Source organism: Schistocerca gregaria, chromosome 6 (genome assembly GCF_023897955.1).
Source record: "Schistocerca gregaria isolate iqSchGreg1 chromosome 6, iqSchGreg1.2, whole genome shotgun sequence".
In the NCBI taxonomy this organism is placed as follows: Eukaryota; Metazoa; Arthropoda; class Insecta; order Orthoptera; family Acrididae; genus Schistocerca; species Schistocerca gregaria.
The window spans coordinates 497,128,284-497,145,427 of record NC_064925.1 but is presented as its reverse complement, the minus strand read 5'-3'; the positions used below and the strand labels follow the sequence as shown (position 1 = coordinate 497,145,427).

Below are 17,144 nucleotides of genomic sequence, written 5' to 3'. Positions count from 1 at the left end.
CAGTATTTGATTAAAAGATACCGCTACAACTTTTGATCTACATATTCAAAACAAAGATTTTAAAGCAAACATCATCTGTTCACTTCAAATATCAGAAAGAACCACATCAAGTTCCCCATTCAACACAGCTATTTCTATTTTCAGGTTAATTCTGACATTATTGACAAAATACTGACAGTGAACTAGCCACTCACCTGTAGTGAATTCTACTGCTTCAGGCTGATATTACAAGCAATTCGACAATCGCTTTAAACTCTTCACAAATTTGTTATCAAAACCATGCAGTTATGAGTGCCTGGTCGACTCATTAAATGTTAGCACAGACATTTATTCTGCTGATGAATTGCAAAAATATTATTTGTCAATAGTGTAGCTGATTTAATAGATTTATACCAAGAATACACAGGAGGAAAATGGTGTTGAATATGAAACTGACAGTATCTCAGAATGTAAGTGGTGGAAACTGAAAACCTTCTGAATGCATGCCATTTCTGTAGCACTGCCGCATCTTATCTACCCTATAGCTATCATTAATCAAGGTTGCAACTTTCTGATATGAGGACTTTAATTTTAGGTCCTAGATTTATTCCTCAACACATGCGACATAAATTCCTTATTTGCACTTTTACATCTCACTGACCTCATTTCACTAAGTCGTGCCTCCACAATTTATCCTTTAAAGATTGTCAAGTACACAGCTGTAAAATTGCAGTGCAACTTTAATCTGAGCCTACACTTTCCACTGACAATGTTCTAAACTCACAGTATGTAGGTCACTGAATCTATGAACACTTTCTGGACATACCTCTTGTGCTATATACTAATGATAACAGCAGCTCCTAAAGAACTTGTGTCAGCAAGATGAAATGCTAAGTATGTCTCAAAACAATGTGGAGGCTGACAGAAAAACAAAACTAAAAACAATTTCAAATCTTCTCAAAAATATTCTAAGGCAGTTTTGTTTTGTCTTGTGCGCACATATTCTTTCTGTGAACCTTCCACCTCATTCCTTTACATCACACCCCTTTATACAGGTTTTTACTGTATTTGACAAAAACCTTCAAATATTTAAAATTCTATCTAGCTCAGCATCACTCAAATTTAATTCAACACTCACTTCAAAAGAACAGTACAACTGTAGTGTAATTACCTCTTCATATTCAAATGCTACACAATCCTACCATATTATGTCAAATCAGGGCAGACCCTATGAAATCTTATATTTGAAATTAAGGAAGCACTTCTGTAGGAACTTTTATTTTACTGCCAAATTTAAATTTTAAGTGAATGAGAAAATCAGGTTTTTACAAATGCAGTACTGACAATGGAAAACTGCAGTTCCACTGCTATGGAAACTAGTTTGTAAAACTGCATTTAAATCAGCTGCCAGTGTATCAGATAAATCACAGCACTAAAAAAGAATTTAATAGTTTTGACAGCAATGCAGAACTAATAAAGGAATATTGTCAAACAGCAAGTCAATGTCAAAAAAAATACCACAGTTACTAATTGTAAAGTGCTATAACATTTTTTGTTCCCCAGCAATAAACCTTTCCATACTAGTTTCCTACACATTGCTGTTGATGCTTAACATCTAGTTAACCAGGCTGCAGAGGTCACAGTATTCACATAGGAATTCGTCACATAAGAATGCTACCTTCCTTTTTAATTGGTTTCAGTATCTGCAATAAGCTTTGGATGTTGCAGTGTGTATATTTAACTAACTGAAGAGGCTGATTTTAATACATACAGTGAAAACATTTGTTTCTTAATTTTCTACACATTGTTTATGATTAATATGGCATCCACACTAGGGACAGTTTTTTTGGAGCAGCAATGAGATACCCATTATCATGTAAATTGATGGGGAAGTACTGATTATCATTTTGCAATGACACTAGATTCCAGAATTCACAAAACAATATTTTTCCTGAAGTTTGTAATACAACATACATTAGTGACTAGAATAATGTCAACAACAAAAGAGCAGAAGTCACACCCCACACCCTACAAATAACAACTGTCTCAGAGAATATTACTCAGACATAACCAGCCATGCACCAATATGGAGATTAATAAACTTCACATGAAATTAGATATTAGTAGAGTAATAACTGATGACACTTAAGTTACAACTGACAAAGTAAATCTGCACCAATAATTCTTACTGCACAATTTCCATATCATATAGTCAAAATTCTTACGCTTTCGGCAAAAATTAAATCCAGTGATTAAAACAATTTTATTGCCTAATTTTTTATAGGAACAGCTGATTTTAATACTAATTCAAATCATGCAACAATCAATCTCAGCAGACACAAAATATTCAACATTTGTCCAGCAGACATACTGTATTAATTTGCATCTTTAAAGTAATATTTGTGTACACAAATAAAATATCACCCGTGTGGAACATTTGTTATAATTCTCCACTCTGGCTTACTATACATTGAATTTCAAGGGAATCCGTCCATATCTTTACACTACATGACAGAAGCTAATAACAATCAAAATGTTCATTTCTTCCAGTCATTCTTTTCATAATCCCACTTGGAAGCCAGACCTTCAACAGGATTCACTTGCAAGTTAATCATTCTCCTGAGCTGGGCTTCCCGGCGCTCCTCAGTAAATGTTGACGGCAGAGGCTTGTACACTGGAAGAAATCAACAACAAATTAATAACAAAAACCAATAAAACCATGAAAGTCAGCATAATGCAAAACAACAATTACCCCATAGTTTCATTGCCATGTAAATCCACAATGAAAGGGAGACGCCAATGAGAGTAAATCCAATAATAGATTTCCACTCTCCTGTAGGTGCTTGCATTTCTGCAAATGTTTGACAAAAGCTTGCCCTGTAGAGAGCTTTTTTCTCTTCAATACTTAATTTCCTCCAGTCACCCTTTTCCTTCTGTCGCAGAGCCTAAAACACAGCACACAGGATTACAAAAATACTTTTAGTAATTTTGGCTAATACTATCTAGTTAATTCAATCAAGTTCCTACTTTCAAAAGGCCATACCAAATCTGTTAAGTGAAAATATCTATACATGTTCCAATGTAATTAAATAATCACAGCATACCAACACACTGGACCTGACGGGATACCAATTCCATTCTACACAGAGTGCTCTAAAGAACTTGCCCACTTCTAACAGCCGTGTACCGCAAGTCTCTCTAGAGGAACGGAAGGTTCCAAATGATTGAAAGAGAGCACAGGTAGTTCCAGTTTTCAAGAATGTTCATCGAGCAGATGCACAAAACTATAGGCCTACATCTCTGACATCGATCTGTTTTAGAATTTTAGAAAATGTTTTTTGCTCGCGTATCATTTCATTTCTGGAAACCCAGAATCTACTCTGTCGGAATCAACATGAATTCCAGAATCAGCGATTGTGAGACCCAACTTGCTTTATTTGTTCATGAGACCCAGAAAAGATTAGATACAGGCTCCCGGGTAGATGCCATTTTCCTTTACTTCCGGGAGGCGTTCGATACAGTTCCACACTGTCGCCTGATAAAGTAAGAACCTACGGAATATCAGATCAGCTGTGTGGCTAGATTGAAGAGTTTTTAGCAAACAGAACGCAGCATGTGGTTCTCAATGGAGAGACGTCTACAGACAAAGTAACCTCTGGCGTGCCACAGGGGAGTGTTATGACCTAGTAGATAGTGGCAGAAGTTCCATGCGGCTTTTCATGGATGATGCTGTAGTATACAGAGAAGTTGCAGCATTAGAAAAGAGCAGCAAAATGCAGAAAGATCTGCAGCGGATAAGCACTTGGTGCAGGGAGTGGCAACTCACCCTTAACATAAACAAATGTAATGTATTGCAAATACATAGAAAGAAGGAGCCTTTATTGTATGATTATGAGATAGCGGAACAAACAATGGTAGCAGTTACTTCTGTAAAATATCTGGGAGTATGCGTATGGAACGATTTGAAGTGGAATGATCATATAAAATTAATTGTTGGTAAGGTGGGTGCCAGGTTGAGATTCATTGGGAGAGTCCTTAGAAAATGTAGTCCATCAACAAAGGAGGTGGCTTACAAAACACTCGTTCAACCTATACTTGAGTATTGCTCATCAGTGTGGCATCCGTACCAGGTTGGGTTGACAGAGGAGATAGAGAAAATCCAAAGAAGAGCGGCGCATTTCGTCACAGGGTTATTTGGTAAGTGTGATAGTGTTATGGAGACATTTAGCAAACTCAAGTGGCAGCCTCTGCAAGAGAGGCTCTCTGCATCGCAGTGTAGCTTGCTGCCAGGTTTCGAGAGGGTGTGTTTCTGGATGAAGTATCGAATATATTGCTTCCCCCTACTTATACCTCCCGAGGAGATCACGAATGTAAAATCAGAGGTTCGAGTGCACATGGAGGCTTTCCGGCAGTCGTTCTTCCCGTGAACCATATGTAAGAACCATATGTAACTGGAACAGGAAAGGGAGATAATGACAGTGGCATGTAAAGCGCCCTCCACCACACACTGTTGGGTGGCTTGCGGAGTATAAATGTAAATGTACACCCTGCTAGAGCATTTTGGTGGTTGTGATGGCATTGCTACAGAACTCTTAGTAACTTATGACACTCATGAACTGCTCAAAACAATTGGTAACAGGTGTCCTGTCCCTTGCAAGCAAGATTTCTCCCTTCCCACTCTGCTTCATACTCTGGCCTGGACGTCTAGTGGTAAAGCATGTGCCTGAAAAATCGAAAGGTCACTGGATCGAATCTTAGTCGGCAAGAGGGTTTGTGCCTACCCATCACCACTCAGTGGTGTGAAGATTTGCAAAGAATGCCGTGTGGTTTGGCTTCCTTGACGTACAGTAGGCCCCTTTTCATCTGACAGGATTATGGTGATAGGTACATGAAGTCACCAAAGTGGCAACCAATTGAAAGACTTTCACCAGGCCTTCAAGTATCTTGAAATAATTACACTCTTCCCCTTAAAAATATTCCGCCCTAACATCGGCTACAGCATGTCAACACCTGAAGGCAGTCCACTCCGGTAGCTGAGTACTGTATTTACTCTAATCTAAGCCACACTTTTTTTCCGGTTTTTGTAATCCAAAAAACTGCCTGCGGCTTAGAATCGAGTACAAAGTGAGCAGAAGTTCTGAAAAATGTTGGTAGGTGCCGCCACAACTAACTTCTGCCATCTAATATATATAGTACCACACAGGCACAAAGATAAATACTGGCACCTAAACCTCTGCGTTAGTAAATAAACTGAAAGAAAAGGTAGAAGAATGTAAAGATTATGCCATGTATTCTTTCATGTTTGCTGTTATCTCATTTAAATCATGCCTGCCTAATAAACTACAAAACTAGAGTGAGACAACAGCAAACACTGAAGAATATACATATCATGTCATGTCATGTTTATATTTGTATTATTCTTATGCTGAATAGTGATACAGTCAGAAATGAAGCATGGCAACTGACTAGATTTCTAAATCTAAGATGACTAATTTCTGTGCAGAATGTGATGTACTAAAGAGGCGTCTGCCAAGATTCTCAAACGGAATTTTTTTTCCCCCGCTGAACTCACGTTCAGAACATCTATCATACGCAGTTTATTATTTGGTTCTTGTTGATCATTATCAAATAAAACAGCAGTGTAAGTAACAACAAATAGCAGTCTCTTGCCCCCTTTTTATTTATGACTCAGTACAATAATGCATTTTGAGCTTAGAGTGATGTAAACACCTATAACAAAGAGAACGTCACTTATCAGATCAAAGCAAAATAAACAACTGATTCAAACCAGACGAAGTATGTGGAAAAGGAAGGGTACCTGTGTAAGTACTGATGGAGTGCCTGGCACATAGCAATGGCTACTTGGTAAAACTGTTAAGCTTAAGACTCGAACCAAACTACTGTAGCTGTATCTTCATCCATTTGACCTAAATTGTGTCTCTTGTTACAATGGACCAACTTTGTTTCGATTTGGAGGTGTGGTCTAAAACCTTTTATCTCCCCTTGAATTTCGAGTCTCAAATTTCAGGTGTGGTTAATATTAGGTAAAATTTTTTTCTCTCGATTTCGAGTATCATTTTTCAGGTGCGGCTTAGATTCGAGTAAATACGGTGGAGAACATCAATCTTAAGAGCTCAGGTTCGATTCCTGGCTGGGTCAAAGATTTTATTCTCTCAGGGACTGGCTGTTGTGTTGTCCTAATCATCATTATTTCATCTCCATTACCGTGCAAGTCACCGAAGTGGCGCCAAATCGAAAGATTTGCACCCAGAGAGAGAGAGAGAGAGAGAGAGAGAGAGAGAGATTCTCCTTTCCAAATGTTATTGCAGATAATGACCAATGAAGTTCTATTGTCTCTTGAAGTATGGCTATGGCACAGTCTGTAGACCACTTATCACTTTTTAACCTATTAGTCATTGCAAGGCACTTAGATGAAGATAATCTCAATGGGTGTTGGTGGATGGTAAACAGGCTTGATCAAGAAAATTCTAGCTGCTTTTTTGTGTGATGCATAATATAGTGCCAGTTTCAAAGTATGGCTTTTTACTGTCAAATCACTTTTTACTAACAATTTCACTGAAATTATATTCTGTATTCACTACAGATACTGATCACAAAATTGCAAACAAACAACTTTGCTTACAGCAGATGGTATCATCTTAACCAGCATTTTTGTCTTTTATAATCGTTTTTCTTTATAACAAATACTTTTCAACTACTGAACACCCAAGTTTCCATCCTGCCATTTTGCCAGATTTTGAAACCTTATATATTCTTCTCATCAACAAGCTTTTTAATCACTGCAAAAAGTTCTCTTCTTTTTACGTCTACTTGTTTTAGAAGTTGTGTCATCAATGGTGGAGCTCAAAGTTTTTAGGTGTTAAGATCTAAATTGAAGGGGAAAAAAATTGTGTGTCATGGTATATTGATAGTATCAACACTTAATGGTACTTGGGTTCATGGTAAAATGCTGTTTTTTTTTAATACCTCAACAGAAGCCACTAAATGTAAAAGGAATAAAAACTAATATGGTTATAACTAATCTCATAGAACCTGTGGTTTAACGGGAGAACACTCTTCTCTACATAGAGGGGTACTATGTTAACCCCCAATACAGCAGAGTACACAAAGCAGACACACCATCACTGATTTGTTGGACTGGGGATGTCATCAATGTTTCAACTAATTTATTCAGCAAGTAGTACTAGCCATTAATTATTTTAATGACCAATAGTTTTATTTAAATATAGTTACATTCGCAACACCCATACTTTATCATTTTTGTTTCTCATTACTGTTGTGGGGGTTGTGCCTTCACTCCAGGGACTGGTACACAGCAGCTGTCCATATTAATACTGTGCAATCTCTGCATAACTACTGCAACTGTAGTTAGATCTGTTATTTGTACCATGTTACATTCACCAGACAGTAACTTCTTCTGTCCATGCACTTCACAGTTTTCACACCACAATGAAGGCATGCACTTTACACATGCCTGTTTTGATACAAATAGACTACATGCCTAGAGGTACGTACTTTGCCATCTTTGGTCTGAGTCATATATAAGTTGACAACTCCTGCCACAATGTAATGAGCCTGTCTACAGAAAACACAAGTCTTTTGGCAGGTTTTTTTGAGTGTAGCACCAATCAAATAATACAGCACAATATCTAAAACAGAAGTTCACCAAGCAGCTGCTTGCTTATTCCAGAATTTTCTTAAAGATATGAGAGTAGATGACTGAACAACCATTCAAGCAATAAGTTGGAAGTTCAATTCACTGAACAAGATTGAATGAGCTGAAAAAATCTAACACCAGAGATGCACTACAGTGACAACTTTATTTATGTGGAGCCTACAAAATGTCCACATTTTTACAACTTCAGTAAATTCACAATAGCATGTAAGTCAATAAGCCAACAACTATCTTTGTATGTGTATTAGAACTGATGTGAAAATATTTAACTGCTTGAGAAATTTAACAAAATGCAACTAAACTTAGTCATGTAGAACGCACCACCTCTTGTAATCTGCATTTACTACAACAACCATTGAAATGCTTTGTTCTCCCATGTAAAGTTCCTCACTCAAATTTAACAATAGTAGATTTCAAGATAGTTAAATGATACTGACAGCCATAATCTTCACTTAAATTTGATATTACGCATAAACTTATCTCCTCTAGAGATATATATTACCAGTTTTCCTAGCATAACACCCAAATTGTACAATGATGTCCGACTGCAACACCACTGATGCAATGTGTGGACACACTAGGACACATGAATTGTGTCTGTACTAGCACAAAAACTGTTGGAACACTTGTCGCCACTACATTTTAAAAACTAAGCATTTACGTGCAGCTACATTGTTTGGTATCTTACTTGGTTCATCATTCTTCAAGGTTCCTGAATGATTGTTTACTGGTCTGCCTTTGCCACTTTTCGCAATATTTCGCATTCAAAATTGTTTGACATCCATCTGTTGTATGTCACATTCCAACCTAACAGACATAGGGCTCCACTATAGATAACAGCGAGGTCATCGGTCCTATCGGATTAGGAAAGGAAATCTGCTGTGCCCTTTCAAAGGAACCACCCTGGCATTTGCCTGAAGAGATTTCGGGAAATGATGGAAAACCTAAATCAGTACGGCTGGGTGTGGTTTGAACAGTTGTCCACCCAAATGCGAGTCCTGTGTGCTAACCACTGCACCACCTCACTCAGAGAGGGAGGTGGTCCAATACATAACTTTAGCCTAAATAACTACATCCTACAGTTTATGTTCAAGGATTTGATTATTAAGACGTCCTGGAACACATTTAGCTATAGTCAAACGGAGTGGACGTGATCTTCCCTAAATAGCAAACCTATTATCTGTACAGCTTTTCAGTTTTGATCACTGTTAAAAAACAGTTACGTTTTATTCATCTCCTTTCAATTAATAATGTGAGTGCAGCTGCCAGTATTCTGGGCATATTCTTTCCTGACATTGCTACTAAAGCACTTAGCAGAAAATCTGTTTCCCCATTGACTTTATCTCTCTTATGATATCAATTCATTCAGATATATTGAACTATCAGCATTAAACAGAGGCTACTGTGAAACTTCTTTGGGGCACATCACAGTCCCTACTTTAGATTAGTACGTGATAGATTGTATGCGAGTTGGTAAAATTAACAACTGTCACAATGAACTACTAAAAAAAAAAAAAAAAAAAATATATATATATATATATATATATATATATACATGGGTATGGTGACAGTTGTCTGTCGTACAACCACAGGTCTACTTTAGGCTCAAAAGTGACAAGTTATGTTAGTAGCTAACGAAGCAAATAAAGATGACCAAGTCCGTAACTGTGAAAATATAACTTTTACACAGAAGTGATTGGTAAAATAACTAGTTGATCTTAGATATTTATCTGAAAGCTTTATCTTCCACCAGAATGCCACAAGTGAATGTTTCCACAGCTGGTTGTAAGCAGCAAAAAGTAAGTTGCCCGCTGATGACTTGTTCTGTAGTAATAAATTGTAGTTAATCTCTTAAACTGACATTAACATATCAAAGATGTGCAATGTGTAGCAGAGGATGACAGCTTTGAGGAGACAGAGGGAATTGACAAAGTAGAAGTGGCATTTACTAAAACACTATAAACTATGCAGTTGCTGTATTGCTAACAATTTGAGCTAACTTCATGTCACAACCTGGGCATAACTTTGGTCTCAATATATTCCAATAAATGGAAGACAGCACGGGAAAACAAATCCTAAAAACTTTCCAAATCTGTGATGAAAAAGACACACCATTTCACTTTCACCTCACTTTGGTTAATACCAGCACAACTATCCTCCCACCTACTACACAAAACACAGAGTCATTGTAGATGTAATAAAGAAAAAGCACACTGATCAACACTCCCTGTATTCTGTAGTTTTGCCAAACTTTACAATAATGAGACTACTTATATCAAACCCATGACTCAATGACAAACTCAAGATCTAAGGAGACTCACTCTTGCTGTCATATACTGGAGGACACAAAGACTTCAAAATATTTTCACTCAATTAAGACATCACATGTTCCACAAAGCACGGGAAACAAAACATACTTTGAAAATTAAAAATGAATTTTAAAAACAATTTTTCAGTCAAAACAAAAACATCTAAGAGTAAGCAATTTTTCATTGTTTTGAATGTGTAATTTGGAGTTTACATCATCAAATGGATCAGTTGAAAACTGTCAATTCAGAGTAAAATATGCCATGAACAACTTGATGAAAGATTTATGATAAACTGCAGAATGCACAAAACAATTTCCAGTAAAATTAGATGTCGAAACCCCCTTGCATTGTTCAGTATGGCTTGGACATAAACATTAGGCTTTGCTACCTGTCAATTTGTTACCTGTCAATTTGTTACCACAACCAAACTTTTTGCTTTCACATTCATTGGCTTCGCCACCTCACAACCAAATTGTCACCTTCCAACCTAATGTAGACTTCAAGCTGTGCTACAAATTGATTTGCCATCCCAACCAAAATTTCGTAACCCAATTTCCACCACACAGTCAACCCACCCGATGATTAATTTTCAAACAATTTTTGGAGACTAACAAGACCAATAATTGCATAAATTGTGCAATTCATGCCATCGACTAACAATTCCTCAATCGAATGAAGACCACAGTAATCAAGAATGCTTAAAAATATATCTATTTTCCATCAAAGATCACAAAGTATGTACAGATATTATCAGCCTTACAGAACTAAATATGATAGCTTACTTTCATCCAGATTAGATGTCCACTACGAGCATCATGTGTAACCTACAGAGAGTTCTGAGCAATTACTGGAAATATACAAATGGCAGCTGCTAGTACCACTACAACTTTACTGTCGCCACATTTTTGAAAATGAAAAAATTGTAACATTGTGCAGAAAGCTACAGTGTGTGCTTTTTACATATACACTGAACTCCACAACCCTCAATTTTCTCACGAGTGTTTTGTATTTCAATTACAGTGATATAAATGAAACTAAATTAACTATTCGGAATGGAGGCAAGACTGTGAGGACCTTGTGTAAAAAGTGGCCAATTTGGGACTTAACACCTGCCCGGAAATGAATGATACCATCATTAAAATCTATCTGCATGTGTAATTGTCCAACATAGTCATATTTCTACCCAATTTCTCAGGTTATTAAATATTTACTCACTGTTACTTTACCTCAATATCTGGTGTTGTCTCCTTGAATCGTATGGCTGGCATTGGGAAGTCGGTTCGGTCCATATAACTTGGCTGGCCATTAAACCCATATCCTACAATTTCTCGGTTCCCAATTTTTGCTCTATAGGACGCTACTCCAGCTTTCTGTATTAGGTGCGTTTCCCTAAGGGCAGATGCTAGCAAACGACTTGCCATCGCAGTAAGACCTGTGAACAAACGAGTTTTATGTACAATGTACAAGTACGCTGTCTTACGACTTTATAAAAAAGGAGCTACAAATAAATTGTTAATTTATTTTAGACGCTCAATATCAACATCCGTGAACTGTCAGTTAACTTAACACATCGTAAAATAACGTGACAACTCCTGTACAAGAATTCGGTGCTGGCCACTCAGCAAGTTCCGGTCACATACAAATAACATTCCATAAAGCACGGTTCTATGAAATACCATCCGCTTGTAATACTGAGCAATATCCAAGCGTGTCTTTAAACTTATTTAACGTACATCCTTTACTCACTATCCAAACTATGACGACTCTCCTTAAAACCCGGGAAGTGATTATTGAAATACATTATTGCTGTTACGTAGTTAAAAAATTACTTGACATGTAAAGGAGGCACACATTTCTTTATCATCCATAAAACACCTTAAAAACATATAACGTACAATTTCCGGCTCTAACCTTGCTCCTTTATGGGATATGATGAAAACTTCACAAAATAGGGGAAACAGTTCTTTCCAAATTTATCACCTCGTATACATAAATTGTAGTTTTAATTCACTGGTACGAAAGAGAGCAAATACTACGTCAACCACACTATTTAACACGGCAGAGCTTCTTACCTACCGTTCGGAATCTGTAATCCCAAGATGGTGAAAGGGTCTGGAAAGGTCAGTCATGTGTAGTGAGAACAAGCACATAATATGAAATAACAATAATTGTAAATATTTTCTTCAACATCCAAAAAACTTTCTACGAATTTAAATAGAAACATTCATTGCTAAAACTTAATTTAACAAAATGTGAATAGCTACTGACGAAAGTAGTATACCTTACGTAAATATCCGATTGGGAAATCGATACTTCATTCGATCTATAGCTACTGGGTAGTTAAGTTCTAGTCAGTGATCTCTATATTATGGAGATCAGTGGTTCTAGTATTCCTTGAGTTGCATTAGGAATTGAAAGTATCAGAGGAATGGCTTGACTAAAATTTCATCCGAAAAATATTAAGTCGAGACTGCATTATCGTACATTACAATGGTGGCAATTTTAACCCTATGTACATACAGTTAATAATTTTACGTTCAAGTCAGAGAAGTGCGATTGAACAAGGAGTGGAAGTTTCGTTCGTTATGAGGTACAATAAAAATTTTTTTTTATTCACATGTGATCATTTATTACACTCAGTCGACTCCTTACCTGAAAACAGTAAAAAATTGCATTGTTGGAAGGTCCCCCCCCCCCCCCCCCCCCCCCTCCCTCATTCCTTGGTGCGTTCATCAATTTGTAATAATCTCCAGAGCAGTGAATACTCTGTTTCCATCACAGGAAGTGCAGGATGTATCATGATTTGACTGTCAGTGGGGTAAGTCGGAAGTCTGAGTAGTAGTGGGCATTACAGTCATCCCCTGAAATGGTTTGACTTCTTGGGAAGAATGCTGCACCCTGTGTCAGGAAGAAGCAAGCACAGAATGGTATGGACAGTTCAAACACACAACAAATACTGGCGCCCATTAGGGAAATGGCAACAAAGAGTGGGAGGATCATCAGGTCGAGTCTTGAAGGTTCTATGAAAATATAGGCTGTGAATTCCTAGACTTCCACCATTGGGTTAAGAATTGCAGGGTTCCCCTGATTGAGTTGGGGCTTCTGCCGGGTACCCAATTATGGAGTGCCCACAAGTTTATTTTTGCCTATCCAGAACAGATAATGGTAGCTGTAGAATATGCCAAGTACTAGTGTAAGGCAAAAAAATAATAAAAAAATGCCATCCATATATGACACTGTTAAAATTCCAGTGATCAGATGCTGAAGCACTCAACAACATAATTCCAGATCTGAAAGCATTCCTAAAAAGCAGTGGAACTCTTGTAATGCAATATACAGAAAGCTGACTAAAATATGAAACTGACAGGAGCGAGATTTTTGGGGCAAAATAGCATTAATCAAAACAGTAAGCTAATGCAAGTGGTGGTATTCATCACAGTTGACTAGTAACGTAAATCCATTGAGATGCAAATCAAAACTGCATGTAGAAACCCAAATCCACTGCGATGCAAAGAAACTGCAAGCATCATGGTTTGACAAAACTCAGTATCAAGGTTGGGTGTGCATTTATAATTGGATCCTTCTGTCAACCAAAAGAGTTGGCCCCAGAGTGATTAACTTTGGAGAAAATCTGATCTCACTATACTTAAGTTCCCCAATCATACTGTTACCATTGTCATAACAACAATATGGAAAGGATAGATTGCTACAGACAATGTAGAGTACACTGATTCACAGACAGGCACAGTGGAAAAGAATGATAGAAATATTCAGATATCGGTTTATCAAAATTATGCACAACCAAAACTCTTTCACACATAGCCACTGTAATCTCCAGGCACAAAGGCTGGGGGGGGGGGGGGGGGGGGGGGGGGGGGAGTGGAGGAGGAGGGGAAGAAGAAGAACGAGAGAGAACTATGCAGGCATGTTGATGGAACTAAAGACATGTAGTACTGTAGTGAGAGCAGGAAATGGGACAAGCAGGCGGAGGACAGAGACTAGTGAAGGCTGAGGCCTGATAGTTAAGGGAATCAAGATATGTTGCACGGAGAGTTTGTACCTAGGCCGTTCAGAAAAGCTGGTGTTTGCACAAAGAATCCAGATGGCACTGGCAGTGCTACAGTCATTAAAGTGAAATATCAGATTGGGCAGCAGATCAGCTGTTTCTTGGCCACAGTCTTGCGGTGCCCATTCATGTGCAGAGAACCACAATCCACCAAATAAAAACTGATCTCAACTGTATACTACATCTCTGTAGTTTTCAACCACAGGAACTAACTGGCAAAGGGGCTCTGCCAATTGTCAGATATGTCCACATGCAGGACCTGCCACAATGACCTCATCCCAGAAATCAAACAGTATCTCCAGGCTCTTCTCAAATTCTTAGGTCCATCCCAGTATCTCTCTCCTGAATCTCCTCATCCCCCCACCCCTCCCCGACAACTACGAACTCCCCACTTCCCAACCTGATTCAGATTCATTGATCGACCCCCATTTGCTTCACATGGCCCACCTAGCCCAACATGACACCTTCAACATTGTATCTGAAGTAAGTTATCGTTCGACACAAAAATTAGTCAGCTTTGCTTATTTTCATTCACTACATGCTTCCTGAAGTACATGAACCTAACCACCTAGGACACCCCATGCTCTCACAGAGAGAATATCTGCCGTTAAGTATCAATGCCTTCGTGCTGTTACCTTTACCCTCCCCTTCCAAAAAAAAAAAAACACCAATCATTCCCTCCAGCAATTCTCCAGAGTCCCTGTTCATTTCCACCCAGTGCCCTGCTCAGCACTGTTGATGCCACTTCCCTCTGCTTTAACATCCCCAGTGCTCATGGCCTTGCTACTATTGAAACTACCGCATCTCTCCTAACCACCCAGAATCCTAAACCCCTCACCTGATTCAGATTCATTGATCAACCCCCATTTGCTTCACATGGCCCACCTAGCCCAACAAGCCACCTTCAACATTGTATCTGAAGTAAGTTATCGTTCGACACAAAAATTAGTCAGCTTTGCTTATTTTCATTCATTTATGTCATATGGTATTATATTTTGGGTTAACTCTTGCCATTCTAATAGGATATTTTCGGCCCAGAAACGGGCAGTTCGACAATAAGTGGTGTTCGTGAACCTCGTGTCAACCACTGTTCGATAGTCTGGGTATTTTGACATTACCCTGTCAATTTATATATTCCTTACAGTCGTTTCTTGTTAACAATATCAGCTTATTCCCAAGAATTGGCAGCTTTCATTCAGTGACTACTCGGTGGAAATCGAATCTGCTTTTCGATCGCACTTCCTTAAATGTTGTGCAGAAATGTGTGCAGTATACTGCTGCATCCATTTCCAATAAGTTACCACAAGAATTAAAAAATCTTAGCAGTAATCCACATGCTTTCAAATTGAAAGTGAAGAGTTTCCTCATGGGTCCCTCCTCCTATTCTGTTGATGAGTTCTTTGAAAAATTGAGCTGATTTATATGTTATATTGTTGATTGCATTTACTTAACCTTATGGCTTGACTTTTTTGGGTTCATAAACATTTTATTTTACCTGTTATTACTTTTATGTTGTACTTTCATGTACTGACATATTCCATGACCTTGGAGATTGCTCCTCAATTTGGTCCTACGGAACTTGACGTGTAAATAAATAAATAAACCTCAAGGATGACTACATCAGTATGTCCATCCACATTGAACCTACCAATCAGCAACAATACCTCCACTTTGACAGCTGCCACACATTCCACATCAAGTAATCCCTCCCATACAGCCCAGTTGCCAATGGTCATAGTATCTGTAGTTTGAGGCCTTGACAGACTGAAATTATTCTCCCAGTACTGTGCCTTGTCTCCCTAGTCACTTACCACCCTTCACAATCCCACTGTCCAGCCACAAAAGAGCACCACCCTTGTGACTTAATACCAGCGAAGACAGGAACAACTGAATCACAGTCTCTGCTAGGGTCTTCACCATATCTCATTGAGCCCTGAAATGAGAAATACCATCCCAACTCCTCTCACAGTGGTATTCCACTGCCCACACAATCTACACAATGTCCTTGCCTGTCCCCACTACAGCCCTGATCCCAACCCCTTGCCTCATGGCTCACATCCCTGTAATAGATCTAGACCCAAAACCTGTCCCTACATCCTCCTACTACTACCTACTCCAGTCCTGATGCAGGCATGTCCTGCTTTGTCAAAGGCATAGTCACCTGTGAAAGTAGCTATGTTACCTACCACCTTAGCTGCAACCACTGTGCTGCATTCTATGTGGGCATGACTACTAACAAGCTGTCTGTCCACAGCAACTGTTAATCTTTTTCCCTTCTGTACCTTTCTCCCCTCTCAGGTAGCCATACTATTCCTCCATTCTGAAAGGCATCTGACACCAGTACTTCTTAACATAAATATGGCGATATGGGGCATGGAATGAAATTTGTGAGTGGATTGGATATTTCTTGGCAGGGAAGACACAGCGTTTTAGATTGGATGAGAGTCATTGACAGCTGTAGAAGTAATCTCAGTCATACCCCAGGGAAGTCTGATGGCACCCTTGCTGTTCATGAAGTATATTGACAGCCTGGCAGACAATATTTTGGCAGCATTTGGGAATACTTAAAGAGGCTTTCACTATTAGATTCCAGATGTCCTTAACATGAGCTTTCTAAATTGATTGATAGAACCTTTCTTAAACCTTATCGCTAAAGGATGTGTTGATAAAATTGTGAAATATGCAGAGTTGAAATTGGAATAAAAATTGAGATCAAGAATTTTTATTTCAGAGGCAAATTCCTGTATTATGTGTAGCTTTCTGGCTGCAGTACCACATTCAGCCAAGAGGATATAGTTTTGTCAGCAGTTTCATTACACAGTAAAGAAAGAGGTTGTATACAGTGTAATATTGTAATATAAGCTGAGTGATGACAATTTTGGCAGCAAATATTGAAAATTCATGCAACTGTCTTCCATCTAGTTCAGTTCTGTCACTAACAATATGATACTGACTTTTTAAAATGTTTATTTTTCAGTCAAACGCTGAAAAAACAACCAATACTATGTTAAAAAATTGTTTGTTCAATATATAATGCAATAAGTGGGCTGGGATTGAGGAAAACGATTGATCATAAAAATAAACTTGTACCATA

The 17,144-nt window shown here is 38.2% G+C and overlaps 1 protein-coding gene across 4 annotated transcripts; it reads right to left on the bottom strand.

Annotated features, from left to right (window-relative positions):
* Window positions 1-2,223: 2,223 nt before the first annotated feature.
* Window positions 2,224-12,163, bottom strand: LOC126279027 (cytochrome c oxidase subunit 4 isoform 1, mitochondrial). Of its 4 annotated transcripts, none has more exons than XM_049979418.1 (4): window positions 12,061-12,163; window positions 11,211-11,416; window positions 2,732-2,924; window positions 2,224-2,653 (listed from the first exon to the last, which is right to left on the bottom strand). In XM_049979418.1, the coding sequence occupies exons 2-4, from the start codon at window positions 11,403-11,405 to the stop codon at window positions 2,517-2,519; spliced, it is 525 nt and encodes a 174-aa protein (XP_049835375.1). In that variant the 5' UTR covers window positions 11,406-11,416; window positions 12,061-12,163; the 3' UTR covers window positions 2,224-2,516. The 4 variants fall into 4 exon arrangements, with proteins under 4 accessions (XP_049835375.1, XP_049835377.1, XP_049835378.1 ...); XM_049979420.1 differs by having other exon boundaries at window positions 12,057-12,128; XM_049979421.1 differs by having other exon boundaries at window positions 11,880-12,083.
* Between the last annotated feature and the right edge of the window lie 4,981 nt (window positions 12,164-17,144).